Source organism: Colletes gigas, unplaced genomic scaffold (genome assembly GCF_013123115.1).
Source record: "Colletes gigas isolate AHSC1104 unplaced genomic scaffold, ASM1312311v1 Colletes_gigas_Sc00004, whole genome shotgun sequence".
In the NCBI taxonomy this organism is placed as follows: Eukaryota; Metazoa; Arthropoda; class Insecta; order Hymenoptera; family Colletidae; genus Colletes; species Colletes gigas.
This window is the reverse complement of record NW_025106633.1, coordinates 3,205,658-3,222,911: the sequence shown is the minus strand read 5'-3', so window position 1 is coordinate 3,222,911 and position 17,254 is coordinate 3,205,658. Positions and strand designations below refer to the sequence as shown.

Below are 17,254 nucleotides of genomic sequence, written 5' to 3'. Positions count from 1 at the left end.
TTTTCTAATCTGTAAATAAGAAATTTGCCCATTCTTATGTAATGCGTTTAAACGCAGTGGTAGTAGATAATTGGAGAATATTTGAAATGGAAAGGGAAGCTTGATGCATATTAATTTTCCATTCCACGAGCAATATGAAATTTCAATAAACTTGATCTCGTGGTCGTTCGTTCCGTCCATAGACGAATCCTCCACGAACGATATACCCTTCTGTCGCTTCTCTTTCAGTTTCCGCGCCCATTTCTCGTCTAGCTGTATTCGTAAACATTTTAGGAACACTCGGTTGTTTCGCCAGCTTTTAGCGATCCCTCCTACTCGGTTTATTTTACTCTTTCGTTAAAAATGTTTGTATCGAGACTTGTCTGGAAAAACTACTACCCCGTGAAAGGTAATCCATTCGACACGGATTTCCTCCAGCTCCGATCCTCCACGATTACCGTTCATTTGTCCATTTAAAACGGTTTAAGGGCGGTTTGAACGGGGCGCCATAGTTTAACGTTGCACCGAATGGAAATATTTTATACGATTTTCAAGGATTTACTTTTTAAATATTTTTAAAAATTTCCAATCCCCGGATCGGTTTTAATTCCAACGGTGTCCAAGATCGTTCGGAATTGTTCCGTACGGGGCGCGAAGAAGCGACGGGATTAAAAAATTAACTTCAACTTCCGGGTACAGTTTCATTTCTTAACGTTTAACACGTGTGCGGGCGAGTAATCGAATTGTCTACTTCGCGAAATTGATTTTTTTTTTTCTTCGCTGGAAGGACACGGTATGTTTGCTCGAACTCTCGTTCCGTCCGATCCGATGAGTCGACGTTTTTAATTCCCAGGAACCGTGCGACTCGCGTGCCGATTAATCAATGCATTTTCCTGTTCCGGCAGCCTGGTTTAGAATTGATTAGGTTGTTGCGTCTGAAATTGATTTTTCGATCTCGCGAAGTCATTATATCGCCATTGAATAATTGTGCCGGCAGCTGGTACTCGTTACGTGTCAATTAATCAATTCTTTACTGTACGAATATATCAATTCCATCAGAAATTTTGTTGCTCGAGTTACCGTTATCGTTTCATCTAGCGAAATTAACGCAACTTCGCAGTTCCGTAGCCGCCATTTTCTTCGTAAACACCAGCCACTCATTTTATTTCGAGAGACTACCATTCGGTTGTCCTCTGTAATCAGTATCAGTTCAGACGTCGCAGAGAACACGTCGTCGCGAGTACGTAGCCGTGTTTACAGCGTCGAGTTCAATCGTACAACGCGATTCGGACCTTTCAATTTTGCGTAATGGAACTGCAAACGCGTTTTTTCTCGAAATACCATTTTTTAAAATGGCGTACACGATAACTGCAAATCGGCTTAACCGTTTTGATACCAATATGACACTCCGCATCGGTTCACCAGCGATTTTTTTCGGTTTTAATTCCATTCATTAGTTATAAAAAATTGGCAATCAATTTGAAAATATCAGAGCATTGAAAAACAGCGTCGAACAACGAACGAAAATCTTTTTAGCCAAATATTCTACGCGCACGTGTCGTGAAACAATAATTCTCTGTACTCTGAGACCTTTCTTAAATGGTTAATCGAACGTGAACGCTTGGTGCCGCGATTGTTAATCGTTTCGTAGCCGTATCGACAACGGACGACTCGCAAAAAGTTTACGGTTCGCGCTGCGCCGGAGTAAGGGTGCAGAAAAACCGCAAGAAGGGGTGAAAACCGCCACCCTCATCAGCCGTAACCAGCGAAACCAGGAGGCGGAACGAATCGTGGATCCTCCCGGGATCTCCGTGACATTCCTCTTCGTCCAGCCGTTTCTTGCTGGCCTACGCGACAGCTCGAATCGAGTCCAGCGTCATCGTAGCATCCGTTCGCCAAGGTACGATTATGCTTCTTTCTGCTGTGACCGTTTCTTCTGCTACTGAACGAAACAAAGTACATCGGGAAATCATTTTGCGACCGTTTTGGGGAAGCTTGACAAGGGTGGGACTTTTTTTCGGTTCGCTAGAAACGTTGGTTTCCGGTGGCAGACGAAGGTGGGTTAAGACGATATAGTTGAACAGGAATATAAATAAAATGGAACATATCAATATGCGTTTCTCCTCAACGTTTAATAGACTTATCTAGTAATTTCCTAAGAATCAAATATAGAGGGTTTCCAATTAGGAAAGTACACGATCGAAGAATAAATACAACGTCACCGAATAGCATTGACGCTGCTTTCTGTCATCGTTCAAGTCCATTCGAGGCTCGTCCTTGTGTCTCCTCTTCGATCGGTCGATTCGATATCGCTGAAGAGCGAACGATTTAGTGGCGCGACTCGATTAACCGACTCCGGTAATCATAGTGAAAGCTATCGTCGGATCTCGGCAATGGACCTTCAAGGAAAGAAGCTACGGGTCTTATCTTATCGGTCCCTCCTTGGGAACCCACTGGAAGCTTGTTTGTTCCACGGGAGGCCGTTTCGAGTGTATCGTAATCGATGATCGATTAATCCTCGCGGATGCTACTTCGTTACACGCGCCGCTCGGATGGCTTTTCATTTCGATAAAAGCCTCGAGAAACGTCCCGCGACGCCCACCGTCGTCGGCGATTTTTACGATCGACCATCTAGAGATCCATACCAGAAACGAGCAGAATTTTATTACAATAATAGATAACCAAGAAACTCATTGCTGATGTTTATTATATTCAACGATTCAAATTTTTAGTTTTACATGAGGAATAATTTTTATTCAAAAAGACACTCGTGACAATATGAAAACTTACAATTTCTTTGAGAAGCTTTTTTCATTCCTAAGACTATTTTATTGTCGAGGTATTAAATAATTGTGTGATTAATATTACTGGAACTATATCTCCACAAAGTCTGAATTTTTTATTTCAATTTTTAAGTTCCTGGACTACCCTTCTGAAAATGAGGTTTTTTCAGAACCACCAAGTATATTATTAAGAAAGTATTATAACCGACAGACGTGGAAATATGATTGTTTTGAGTAATGTCTGGGTCGTTGTTAGTACACAGAGGATCGGTCTTCGTGATTTCAATCTGTGTCGCTGGAATAAACAAGTGGCCTCAGGTCGATCATCGAATCGCCCCGTCCGCTGTACTTCTGCGGAGAGAAAATATATGGTTCAGAAATAGAAAATATTTATCCTGAGAAAATCGGTGGAAACTGTTTCTCTGTTTCGTAACTAATCACTGAACTGCACATGTTTGCAGCGAAATACATATGTTAAAGTACACGATCATTAGTTCAAAAGGGACGATGTAAAAAGATTTGTTATGTGGCAAAATATTTATTCCGATTTATTTGTATATTTTGCTTCTTCTTCCAGATTATCCTATATTGAGAGTTGTGAAAGTAACCGCGAACAGTTGGTCGAAAACATTAAATATAAAAGCTCGTCACGACTATATTCGATGTTATTGATTTAAATGAAATCTTTATTCCCAATAAAAAAAACAGTGAAAATGCGCCAGCGGTTATTCGAGCAATAAAATTTAGTATCCTCGTTGTATAAACAAAATATTGAACGTTTTCATCTGAAAATCTGGCCATTTTTAGAATAATGAAAATGAATTTTTAGAATACTTTCAAACTTGATACTTAAAAAAATACTCGGTATTCCGAAAATGACCAAGTATTTCGGTCGAAAACACCAAATATTTTGTCCATTTAACGAGTATTGAATCTGGAGAATCCTTTCGTGCCTAATAATTAAAAAAAAATTCGTTTCGTTACGAATCGCGGCGTTAACCGACGAAATACGGTCCAGGAAACACAGGAAGCAACACTCGGTTCCTGCGAAGTTTTTAAATTTCCCTTCATCACGCCGCGAGCGGCCCAATAAAAGTCCGCGGAACGTTCCCTTTTCTTTTCGACCGTCGCTTTTATTCTGACTGGAAGGAATTAGAACGTTAAACAAATAAAGCCCGACGCGGCGCCACTCGGGCGAAGTGTTATTCCGAGAGAGGCGCAAACTTCATTCTGCAAATATTTCTCGCGAAGTTGTTGGGGAAGTTGCCGTTGCTTCCCCTTTAACTCTTTTCACCTGCAGACGAGCTTCTGGTTACACGTGTACGGTTTGAGAATTAGCGACTCTCGAGCGAAAACCCTGCCGTGGAACAACTCAGGTAAGATGAAACTGTCTAGACTTACTTTTCCCAACCTTCTTCGGGCTAACACCCCTTGCCAAATCTCCCCAAAAATTACGAACGCGATCCTACTCCGACAACCTGGATCGAAAAGTACCTGGGGCGCTGGTTTATTCAGATTTTGCGCCCGAATAGCCATACTTTCCCTTTTTCAATCCCTTTACTTGTATTAGCAGTACTCATTATACACTGTATTCATAACCAACCATTCGCACCTCTAGAAATAAAGCAATAACCAACAACTTGTAACGTGTTTTATATGATTGAGATAATACTCTGAAAAGTTATGTAGGATTAAAATTGTAATTTAATCACTTAGTCAGAACTCGCGAATTAACAAAACATGGAACAAGGAACTTTATTAACACCAGAACAAACACCAAACAAATAATATTCACTAAATCGTTACAATCGTAATCACAAAACCGTTATAATCGTAATGACCGTCACGTACAATCGTTTCGTCGTCGAATCGACCGGCAAAAGACCCCGTTGCCTTCTCGACGCGTCCGTTTAACCCTTTCCCGTCCCAAACATCCGCCGATTCCATATCCGGAGAAGTTTCCAGAACATTCCCGTCGTTTCGCAACAACGTTCCGTTACCATACTTCATACATTCATACATCCAATCATGCAATCGTTCAGGGTCGACACATTCACGCAATTCAATCCTTACCAGTTCCACATCCGGTAATCTTTCCCGAATGTTCTTAACATTTCCAAACATTCCATCTCTATGGCCAACGCACTCATACATTCAATCGTTCAATTAGAGTCGACACATTCAGATCACTCAGCCGTTCTTCACGATCGATACGAAACGACGGAAAACACTCGTCTCCTACAGTTATTTATATTTGTTTGCCTCCACCTGACTCACTGAACTGTAAACATTAATCTTTGTATTTGTTTCTTTCCACAGATTTCCACCACATTTCTCAGAGTAAATAAAATCTTTTTAAAACGCGTGGGAAACCGGGTAAAAGCTTTCTCGGATACATTTCTTTTACTATGGAAATAACTGAAGGAACATATAAATTTTTAAAAAATAATTGCTCGCAATTATCGTGAATTTGTGGGAATTTCGTGTTGCAGATAATGAATGTTCTTTGGATGGGGCACTCACTCGATCGATCTGGCATAGATTAGGTCCGCTGGAGTTCCCAAAATCTAGACGGCCGTAGAGCCAGCCGGGGGATCCCCGCCACCGATTCCCGAGCGCGACTGCATTTCTCGCGGCAGTGAAGTCGAGCCTCGACAGCACGGTCACGCCGACCTGGAACATTTTGCAGTTTCCTCATACGTGACGTCACGTACACGCGATCGTGCGAATAACGCCACCAGCGACTAGAAACCCACCCGCCCCCGCCCCACTCGCTCGTTTCCCGGCCGTTACTCTGCGTTGCAATTTTTTCTCTGTCCCTCCCACCCTTCCGCCCACCTACCATTCAGGACGTTTCCACTCGTAAAACAGTGTTTTTCGTCTTTACGACGAGCCACCGTTATCTATCCGTCAGGAGGCCCTCGGTCGCAGGAGTTAGCACCCTCCTTCCGTTTGGTCTCTGTTTCCCGAAAATAATCTCAGTCCCAATTAAGGCTGTTTATCGACCGACTGCTCAGATAACCAAAAGTTCGAGATTACCGTCGAGAAACGACGATCCTTCTCTTAACAGTTTTTGCTCGAAGACGGTTCGCGATGGCGGCGAGTAACGCCGCGAGGCGGCGGCTCGGCGGGTCCGAATTAAACGGATTAATTTATCGTCCGATAAAGGAAAAACTTGGGGAGTGGATGGGAACGCGGTGGGCTTAATTAACCGCGACTATTTGCCGGCTTAATGACATCAAGGCCGGGCTCGGGCGAAGAATGGTGGAAACGGAATTAAATCAGAGAGGCGAAACGAGCTACGGGCACGCGAGCCTTCCCGCTGGTCGGACCGTTTTGTCCGCCCGGGGGACCCATTTTTGCTCTCGATCCAGGGATCACGGCGGGAGAGGCGAAAATTCGAAAGAACGTCGGGAAAAAAAGATTTTTCCCCGTCCGCGTTCGACGAATGTTATTCGCGCGGCGCGTAATTTATCCGGCCCGTTAAACGAATCGACGCTTTTGTCGCACCCGATCGGAAGGCTAAGTGTGAGTTATTGAATCGGCCGGCCGGAAATTTGGCGTGAAAAGCGGCCATTTGCGTTAAAATATTACGCGTGCCTGCAGTTTCGATGACGCCCGGTATCATCGCGCACAAGGCAATCAATAATGTCGAATGAATCTGATAATCCGGGACTGTTCCGAGTATCGGCGCGAATCGGTACGAGCTTCTGTCGTTGCACGGTTATTTATTTTAAATCCGCGGGAAACTCGGTCGACGAACGTTACAAATATTGCGAAGGGAGAATTAACCATCCATTACATTGATCACCGAACATTTTCGAGACACAAAAATATCTCTACGTTCGAAATCTTTTGTTCCCCTCTCGCTTTAGGAATGACCTTCGGTTTGGAGAATCATGGAAATAATTATCGAGGAAATCTGATCAAGAGCTGTTTTTTTAAATAGAAGATATTCCCTGATCCGTTCTGACGATCGTTTGCGTGCGTTATTATTGATTTACCTGTAACACAAACAGAAATACGGCCAGCACTGCGGCGGAGTAGAGTGTTCCGTTCAGTGTGGTCTTCATGACGACGAGACAGCCCCGAGCGTTCAGGGTTTCGTAAGTGGAATTCTGTTCAGGATTTGGCAGCTGAAGTGGATCGTGATAGCAGGGGCCCTTTGCGTCGGTTCGACAGCAACTCCACGGCACCACTGGCGGCGTCACGCGACCGTCCAACTCGGCGTACCTGAAACAAGATTCCTACGTGTCTCGGATCGCATTCTCACGTTCCATCGTGTTCCCCCGTTCCTTCGTCTGCCGTCGTTACGAAGAATAGCTACAACTCGACGACTCCCACGGAAACGTTTCCGGGGATGTTGGTTCCTAGATGGTTATCTGCGAAAGGGTCACTTAGGAAAAATGAGCTCGCAGCTTTCGGGGATTAAGTTACACGTTTATTCTCGTTCCACCCCCCCCCCAGCCTTGGGGGGTACTAATATCACTTAACCAGGGAACCATCTCGAGCATTTTATTTTAAGCAAATGTTCTCGGACGAACTACGTGGCACTCGTTGCGCGCAATAATACGTTTCGAAGCACGAAAAAAATTGTCGTTTAGACCTCCGAAGGCAAATCCGACTTCGTCGTCCACTGTTTAAAATTAACCCCGTATTTACTCGGAACTCGTGGTTTCCCATACTTCATCGAGTGCAAAAAGTTTCGACTTACACGGTAAAACCATACGCGACGAGACACGCTGTCCAATCATCCCCCGTCGTCGGGTCGCAAAAAGTTCCACCGTAAAAGCCTCCGCTCCGAAACAGTCATTCTGTTTTCTCCCGTAGCCGTAAAACGAAATAACGCAACGGGTTGGAATTGTTCTATCGAAACTCTTCTATTCTCGAAAATTAAATTCGTCGCCGAGCCGTCAATTTCCACCATTTTTTCTTCCCTGTCGGAACCCACGGATCGGAGTTCGCCGGCTGGAACTTCGTCGAGCGTGAAGGGCGCCTTTCGGTTCTTGCTTTCAATCCCCCCCGACCCAATTTCTCCGTTTCCAAGCACCGGGCGACGACGAGGACCGTCGCCACCGACCAATCGGCATTCCGTAAGTTGTTGAACTTGCTAATTCGAACTTGTCCGCGAACATGTCCGCGAAGTCCGGAATGAGCTGCGGGTCGTGTCGCGTGTCCGTCTGCCCGCCGTGGCTTTCTCAGCCCGTGGCTTTCGAGTGGGTGAAGTTTTCGAATGAAAAGGGACACCCCAAGCCGCAGGACTTCCCCCGTGTCTGGTAATTAAACGCACGTGCATCGATCTGCGGTCCGCGGTGGAAATTATTGCTTGGAATTATTAACCGCGAAAGGATAAGTGAATCCGTTTAGAGGAACGAGTAAACCGTTGAGAAGGTGACAGGTTTGCTATGGAACTGGTAAAAATAAATCCTCGACTTGAAACGTTAGAAGAAATTTGGACGGGAGTTAGGAATTTTAACTCGGTTAGAAAAATGGGTTAATCAACGTGGTTAATGAGATCTCCAACGGGCGCCATTGTGCTCTTTTTCCTTAGGTTTCTTCCCCTCTTTAAAAGTGAAATATTATTGCCCTTCTTTCAGCAATTATTTACAAACGTCTGTTTTGTGTCGGAGAACGTCCGATTATTAATTATATGCACGAGGATTTGAATCGTTGAATTCCATCGTGCCATGTGATTTCTATTATAGGCGTTCTATGCATATTATGTTATTAGTGTTGATTTTATGTGGTCAACCGCGGCGGTTGACACTCGTGAATAGTTCTGACGTCAAGGACATAGGGATCGATCCACTCCGAGGTATAATTCTGCAATTAACATAACGAGAAATCGATAACCCACTGTTCTACCTGCGATTACCAGCCACGACACAAAGGCTTCTGTTCAGAACGCGCTATTAACCCTTTATTATTGAACGTATTACCTCCGGAACATAATGTACGCATATATCAGCCTCGGGAAACCTAACTATTAGTCAATTACTGCGTAAGTACACTATGCAGGTGTGACCTGATCGAAACAAAATAAATTATTTCGTCGAACATCCTCTGCCAAGTATCATAGCAAGCGTCGAACGTGATTTAACGTTAATTACAACTCTATAAAAGAGAATTCGAACCAGTATAAAGAATAAAAAATAACTTAAAAATACTGTGAAGAGCAAATTATATTTCAATTTTGTTACCAGCAGCTCCCAACTATCGTCGTATTTTGTAATTTTCAAGCGTATATCTCTTTGGTTTAGTCTTGAAAAAATGTCGAGTGGATTAAAAAGGGTTAATATTATTTTTCATTTAAATCAAGTCCAACGTTTCAGTCAGAAACTTGTACATCAGTTACTCAATGCTGATATACATCGTGTGTTGTATAAACGCTAACTTATACCACGATAATACCGTGTTATTTTCGGAACCGTCACTGTCACCAAAACGCACGTTATCTGAAATTGTATCTTAAACGAAAATCGCCATCATGATTTATTATTATGTCCCCACATACCGTATCTCTCATTTCGCTTCGTTCGTTACACGTTATCAATTTATCGAAGATTCCTTCCGTGAAATAAATGAACGAACAAACATTCTATTTACCCTATTCCGTTGTCAAAAGCTCGCGTGGTAGTAGGAACGTAAACCCTCCGAAAACACAACGAGCAAAAGCTGCCGAAAAAACATCGCCAGCAACATTTTACTGTCTCCTCTGGCGAATACGAGCCAAATGGAGAACACTTCCAAGTGGGCGTTCCACGTGGTGGCTCAGGTAAAAGCACGCGTGATATAGTCCCGGGGTATAAGTCAGAAGATACAGATCGAAAGCTGAGGGTAGCCAGGTTGACGCGGGAACGAAGTTTAAAATATTGGTACCACGAATCGTTAAGTAAAAAATATATTCTTACCTGTGAAAAATGTACATAGCATACACGCGCAAGACTTTAGGACGTTCTTTTCGGAAGCAGCGCGGGAAACTACACGGAATGTCGGGACAGGAATTCCGAAAGGGGGAAACAGGGACGCAGTTGTGTCGTTTCAACCCTTCCCCCGGTTTCCGTGGCGAGTCTCCTTTGAGATTGGGCGAACTGTAGGAGGGTGGTTGCACGCCGCCCCCTTACGCGTATCAACCGCTTTGGAAAACCGTGACGACCGCTTTAAAACGCTGTAACTCGCGCGCCGCCCCGTTAAAATTTCGTTTCTGCTTCGTTCGGTGCGGTCGCGCGACGGGGATACACATAGTTGTAATTAAAATCCTGGCATACTTTCTGTGTTTCCATTAAAGTTCCGCGAAAATTCGTTCTCGAGTGACGGCGGACAGGGTACCGAGAAATATTGCGTGTAATTATTATCGCACGTGTACCTGGGAACTTGTAAAAGCGTCCGCGATCCTGATCCGAGAAAAATGATTCGGTTCGCGCGAATAATAGATATTTTAATTTGCTTTGACTAGATAATTCAATGTTTCGACGCATTCTTGTTGAGTCTTTTTTTAAAATTAAGTACAGGACGCGGGCAAATTAATTACACAGGATAAAAGTGTATTTCAAAATTGATAAAATGGGTACTTTATGAGTACATCTGGGGGTTTCTAGAGTGTACAAACAAAATAAAATTGTGGTATCTTATTTTATCAAAATGCATATATTATGATACAATATTTATAATAAATAACTCCGACATCTAGAATTAGAAACGTATATTAATCTCCATCGTTTCTCATTTTTATTTATTTTTTAACTTTTTCTCCACTCGACTCGTATAATTTCTTTTTGCCTTACGTAGAATCTTGTGGCAACAGAGGGGTATTATTAGTATTAAATTAGGAGTGGAAAGTGAAGGTTCACGAGTGAACATCGGGTCTGTGCATTGTCATGGAAATCAGGTGGAAAGATAATGGGGCGATAAACGCGGACGGGGTATGGATTTTACGACGTCAACGTCGATGCGCGCCCCGATATCGAGGCTCGATTGTTCCCGAATAATTAACTGATAATTACTTCAAGATATCCGGGGAATCCAGCACAAGAAGGTCCCGTTTCAGCCAGTAAGTCTTGTGCCAATCGTCGGAGGAATCTATCCCGCAGCAACGCATGCGAACTTGCATGTTGTCTATCCGCCGTTTCCACGTCACGTCGGTGTAGTATCTTTTCATGCCTGTTTAACATAACACACACCCTCATAATCGTATTGCAATTGAACAGGGTTGATCCATCAAGCTGAAACGAACAAAAGACAGTAATATAAAATGCATTTGCATGAAAGGGTGCACTCGATTAATTCTAAATTTCGATTTAATTTTGGTACAGACTGTTTGATCAGCGCGTTTATATTTATCCAGGAACGGTTTCACTGACAAAATTCGTTTTTCTGATCGCTCGACACGCGACTGGTCCGAGGCTCCGTTTTATTCCCAGCATAATAATAGATAATTATTATTTCGAAACAGCGTAATCCTCGGCGTAGCATTTATTCAAGCTCGTCGTGCCACCTCCGCCTACCCCTCGGGATTAGCCGGGTCAAGCTTAATTGCGCGTTGCTAATTCTCCATTAAGTCGAGGGGTATCTCTTTCAGCGTTCGAAATTTGCTCGAAACTGCAGCTTTTGAAAGAGGAGACCCGAAGTGTTTCTCGTCGAGCGACGAAGGGGCGTAAAATCCAAGAGTCACGCTCGTTTTTACGGATACATCGGGCTGTCCGAAGTCTAAATTATGTTCTCTTTTCGACGGCTACTTGTACGGCGTTGAACTTCGACGAGTGTCTCGGGGCAAACGAGTCCCAGTTTCCGATGTGACCTGTGACTAATTACGCGCTCAAGGGACGTGCGCGCGTGTGTGTTTCAACGTGCAAAGGTCTCGGGGCATCGAAGGAAGCTTTAGGGTCAAAGTTCTTCAGTGCGTCAGAATTGTAAGTACCGGAGAGTGTGACAGGGGGGAGAAAACAGCGAGCAGTGATTACAGAGCGCAGAGACTCTTGAAGATTTGCGTGCACAGACAACTCTTCAAGCTGCCTCGCGAGTTGTAATTTCATTTCGTTCTGAACGAACAAACACTTCGTCGTTTATCTAATGTTAATTTCAAATCAATTATTTGAGAGTCATTTTCTGATTTTGTCGTTGCAGGGGAAACAATTCTGAAACACTGTTCGATTTTTCTTCGACGTTTACTAGTTGTCGGACGATATATAGAAGATTTTCCCTCTATTCGTTCGGAGCAGCGGAAAAAATTGAAACGGACCAGCGCGGCGTGAACCTTTAATCGGTCCGATCGATATTTAATTATTTCGACGGCGGCTTTTTAATTAATTCGACGGATAGCCCCGCGATTTCGACCGTCGGAACGAAAATTTCAATTTCGCCCCGCTTGTCGGGGAATTTCGGCCTCCTACGTTGATGAATTTCTGATGGGGATATAAAATATCGGAAAGTCATACGTTAATGCGAAACATTCCTTGCGTATTTCGATGGGGGTTTTTCGCGCTTCGCGACAAAGCAGACTTATCGATAAATTGATACTTCCTCCTCGTTTGCGAAAGCTCACGCACTTTATATTCAAATTTTTCGATTCTGAGAGATTTGTTGTTTCTATAATATAAATAGAGAAGACGAGAGAGATCAAATTCCAGTACCTCCGCTCCGTAAGTGTCGCGGCACGGTCGGACCGCGGCGACACTTACGGAGGGTTCGTTGCGAATTCGATCGGAACGACCGCGGTTGTGCAGTTTCGCGTGAAACGCGATAACGCGGCGTTCAAGCAACGTTTTCGTTATACATTCGAATCGAGGTACCGTCTCTATGGCAGACAGATGGTGAAAACGGCACGCCGCGAAATAGTGCCCCGGCATAATATGCAAATCGGCGGTCGAACCTGTACGCACCACTCCCCCCCCCCACCCAATCCCACCACCGTGGAAATTACTGATGGAAATCTCGTTTGGTGTCTACCTACTTAATGAATAGATACGGCACGACTGGATTCTCTGCGAAATTCGAAACGTTTGCTCACGATAAACTCCGGCCCGATGCTTTCGCGTCCTCTGTCCTCCGATACGCAAATGTACCCTGATGATCTCTCGATGATAACGTTGCTGGACGTGATTCCGATCAATGAGCGTCCCCGTCGGTGGAGAGAATTAAACGATACGCGATGGAATATTTATGCGACCAGCCTCGGTCTCGAGGAAGAATAATTAATTCGTTTTCGATCCTATAATTATAGAATGACTCGCTCTCGAAACGTTTCGGGGGCGGCTAAAATAATTCTACGAGGTTGGAATCCAACAAGACTAACGTGCAATATTTTATTCGTGGATTTTGCTCGATCGTGTATAAAAATAAAATAGCATAGTAACGTAATCGACTTATCGAATAAGATTAATACGATTGCCCCCTTGGCATTGCTTTATTATTATTAATTTCGTTCGAAACTGATTAAAAGATTAATGGCCATAAGAGCTTCTATATTGTAAATACGACTGTCCTATGGAAATGCTTGTTACAATGCCATCGATACATTAATTAATTATTTTATATTTTTATTTTTCCAATCTATTATTTGACGTTTCGAAACGTGGAATTAATCAATTGATGTATCGGAGGTATGGAATTGCTTTCGAAATTTTTGACGAGAGTTTCCGAGGCTCGTTCATGTTCCCAATATAAACACTTTCTATAGTCGTTAATCTCTCAATTTTTGATTTATACCACGAAGGGGTAGATAATGGTTTTTGATAGTGTACTGTTCACTAAATAACGAACTATCAACTGTCTGTGTACGGGGTGTCTTTCGACCGGTGGTACGTATAATTCAATTTTGTATACACAACAATGTACACAAAATATATCAAGTTTCAATTAATATTTGTATGGTCAGCTGTTGATGCAATGTTAAACGTAATTAAAAGAGGCAGATAGAATATAATTCCATTCAAATAAATTTTTTGGGAAATTAGTGACACGACAAAGTTAGTGTTTTGCACCATTTAAATGGACTGTAAATATTTATCGAATAAAATTGATTCGCAACGACATATTACGTTCGAAAATGTTTTTCCACGGAGATGGACAGTACCAAATATTGACATTAATTCACGACAGTGCGCAAACGAAAGGTCATGGCTGGGTCACATTAATGCCGCTATATGGATGTTGAAACAGCAATTTCGTGAACCTGCCGTGAAATTCATTTAAAAATCATGTTAGTTCACCGATCCCTGCTGCAGGCTCAAAGCCCAAAATTTTCATTTTTGTTTCGTTCACGTAAATTCGGGCAATAATATTTCCAGAAAAAACGGAAGCAATTTTCAACAATTTTTATATTACTAAAAAAAGGTTCGAGAGTACGAATTGTCAACATTGATTTATTTGGAAATGAAGCCTCGAACGAAAAATTGCCACTCCACATTCCTGACCAATTTATTCGTGTAGATTTTTTTCCCGATCGCATCATTTCGGAAATACACTTAGTTTGAGTATTTTATTTTGCCATAACATCGATACTACCTTCACGAAGTGACTCCCGAATTTCGAGCGCCAGATGCTCCGCAGTCGAAGCGCAAATGCTGGCCATGAAGCATCCCACGCATACCACGAACAGTCCCACAATCGTCCACAAGAACAATCTGAAATTCGTCCAGCGTCTGAAAAAAAATCAAATAATTTAAAAAAAAAAGTAGAGCAGAACGAGCACAGGCCTATTTTTTAATCGTTCGGGGATTAATTTCTGACGAAATAAAAGTAAAAATCACGCGCGGATCGGTCGATGTACGATTTTCGGTACGTTTTGTAGCCGAAGAACGATCGCCTTAATTTTCACGGGTTCATTTTTAACCTGACGGGACTAATTTAAAACCCCCCGTCAGACTAATTTCAGCACCCTTCCAATTTCCCAGACCCGGTGTATCGAGCCCCGTAACCGAGAGGGTGCGAAAATCTCCGGCCGCGAGCTAAACCGCAAAGATACGTTAACGAGGAAAGGTAATTAAAACAAATGAACCTCGGCCGCGGAGTATCCGACGCGCCGGAATTACTTGAAAATTCTGACAAATCGATTGGCCTTCCAGCCGGTTTCCAATTCGTATCGGTGAAATTAAGAAAAACACACCGCGGAGGTTTAATTCTCAACCCCTTCATACAGTTCGATCGAGGATACAGCAGAGTCTTCCCGTATCTCTATTTCATCTCTACACTTGTCTCCACGTCTCTCAAATGTCGTTTATTCGGATTTTTAAAGTTTCGAACAAATAATTGACCCCTATTTCTGTCCATCTTTTGATCAATTTCAGGAATATTTAATTGAAATCATCCTCAGAATTCAATCTCTATTTCATCTCTATACTTCTCTCCACGTCTTTCAAATGTCGTTTATTCGGATTTTTAAAGTCTCAAACAAATAATTGACCCCTATTTCTGTCCATCTTTTGATCAATTTCAGGAATATTTCATCGAAATCATCCTCAGAGCTCAATCTTTAAAAGAAAATATTCTCCCAGCATTTGTTGTACACCTTTTCTTCTACACTTTTCCTTCTTCTCTGGGTTCTCTTTGCACCAAGATTTTCTTGCCTGCTTCCGCGCCCTCTTGCACTTCAGTTCCTTCGTCTCTTTTCAACACTTAAGCTAATTAAAATTCTTTCCTTCTCGTTTGCTTGCACGCTTTCTTAATTTTTATGGACAATAACCGCGTACACGTCTAATTATAGAAGTTAATCTTCGTTCTCTGCTTCCCATAAAAATTTTCCGGAGCCTTTCGCCGCCTGTATTGTCTTCTGACCTTTTCCTTGCATTTTCATTTTTACTACCTTCACTGCATTTGTCTTATCACTCATCGAACGATCCTCGTATTGTCTTATCAGTATTAACGATTTAATTTCATTTTAGGCATTAAGTCACGCGAAGAATCGTTCCTTTTACATTATACTAATACGGTGCGCGATAATATCTATTTAACATTGTTATTCTCGTCGTAAACATTCGCTGCAGGTTCGTCTTTTACATTACCCTTCGGCGTAATGAAAGTAATTGTAGCACAGCCTCGCGCCCAGCAGATTGTGAACGAGAACGTAGAGGCCGTACAGCGTGAGTGTTCTGAACGTCATCTCGAACAGGTTCCTCTCCTCGAGTCTTAATTTCCCAGCCAACGCAAACGACGTAAACATCCCCAGGCAGAACAGAGCGGAACCGATGAAACCGTTCATCGCGATGGTGAGGATCAAGCACCGATGAAGACGTTTTCTTTGGCTCCACGTAAACCTGATGTCGCCAAACGCCATTTTCGATCCCCCGATGTTTTCCTTCCCCCGTCTAATTCCCAGTACCCAACCTGTCGAAAGAACAACAAATGTAGGGAATCAGTGATCAATAGATTTTTATGAGGCAACTATAAATTTCTTTTTCTTTCTCAGCGCAAAAAGGCGAAATAATAAATTCTTTATGCGTCGTTACACCGCCCCATGCGACTTTGCCATCGCCCATGGCCAATTGATTCGTCCGGTCTCGCGTAATTCGTTTAGAATTCTGACGCGCGTCGACCGGGCGGTTTGTTCCTTGCTAAGGATCCGGAATTTCCTCATTCCCACGACGGAAACTGTCCCCGCCGAGGTATTTCTACGGTATCCGGGGAACCTTAGGTATACTGCGTCTCAGCGTCTACTGGGTAACCTTGAGTTTCAGAAAATGAACACTTTCTTTCTATTAAATCAACCCCTTTCGGTCATAACTTTCCACTGACACTCTTCGTACCTTGATACGCCGAATTGTATTAATTTACAGAACGATTATTAAAATTAAAATTGTATTATACAATTGATAAAATTTAATAAAAATTCGTCGTACGAAACGTCGTAAGTTTTAGTCTATATCATGGTATTTCACGTTTCCATATAATTATTTACAGAAAAGCGTCGCTAACCATCGAAATCGTTCGCGAGCATGGAATTATTCTAATTACGTCGAAGCGAAATATCCGAAGGAAAATTGTTTCCCCGCGAAAAATTATTCGCGGTCCCGGAGAAACTTTTTAATCTCCGGAGGGGCAGAAACCGCGCGAGTTTTCCCCGTTAATGGAAATTACGAAAAATTTTCCGTCGGCGTTCAACGAGGGGCCATTCCACGAGGATTATTTACGCGTCACCCGGTACGTGCGAACGCAACACCAGTAGTCGCAACGACAACCTATACAGACACTGGACGTACAAGACAGGGGGGCTACGAGCAAACGAGCGAGTATGGAGGCATTCGGTGTACTCAAGGCTGGAAATTGCAAAACGTGTATGGCCTCTCGCCTTCTCTTCCCTATCAAAACTGTCGTTCCGCGTAGAAATTCCGGTATCCTGTCCACCGAATGAAAATTAATTCCGCTCCCACGGCTAATAAAAACGCGGTTCACCGTTTCATTTCACTCACGAATCCCTGTCAGAGGGATCTCAAAGATTAATTCTAATTTCCTCTCGAACCATTCACCGGAACAAACGAATCGTGTGAGTCAGATCCATT

The 17,254-nt window shown here is 43.0% G+C and overlaps 1 protein-coding gene across 1 annotated transcript; it reads right to left on the bottom strand.

Moving 5' to 3' along the window:
- Window positions 1-3,044: 3,044 nt before the first annotated feature.
- LOC122405116 lies at window positions 3,045-16,032 on the bottom strand. Its single transcript, XM_043409628.1, has 6 exons — window positions 15,761-16,032; window positions 14,265-14,401; window positions 10,766-10,922; window positions 6,767-6,995; window positions 5,286-5,435; window positions 3,045-3,113 (listed from the first exon to the last, which is right to left on the bottom strand). Exons 1-6 carry the CDS (start codon window positions 16,030-16,032, stop codon window positions 3,045-3,047), a joined length of 1,014 nt encoding a protein of 337 aa, XP_043265563.1.
- Between the last annotated feature and the right edge of the window lie 1,222 nt (window positions 16,033-17,254).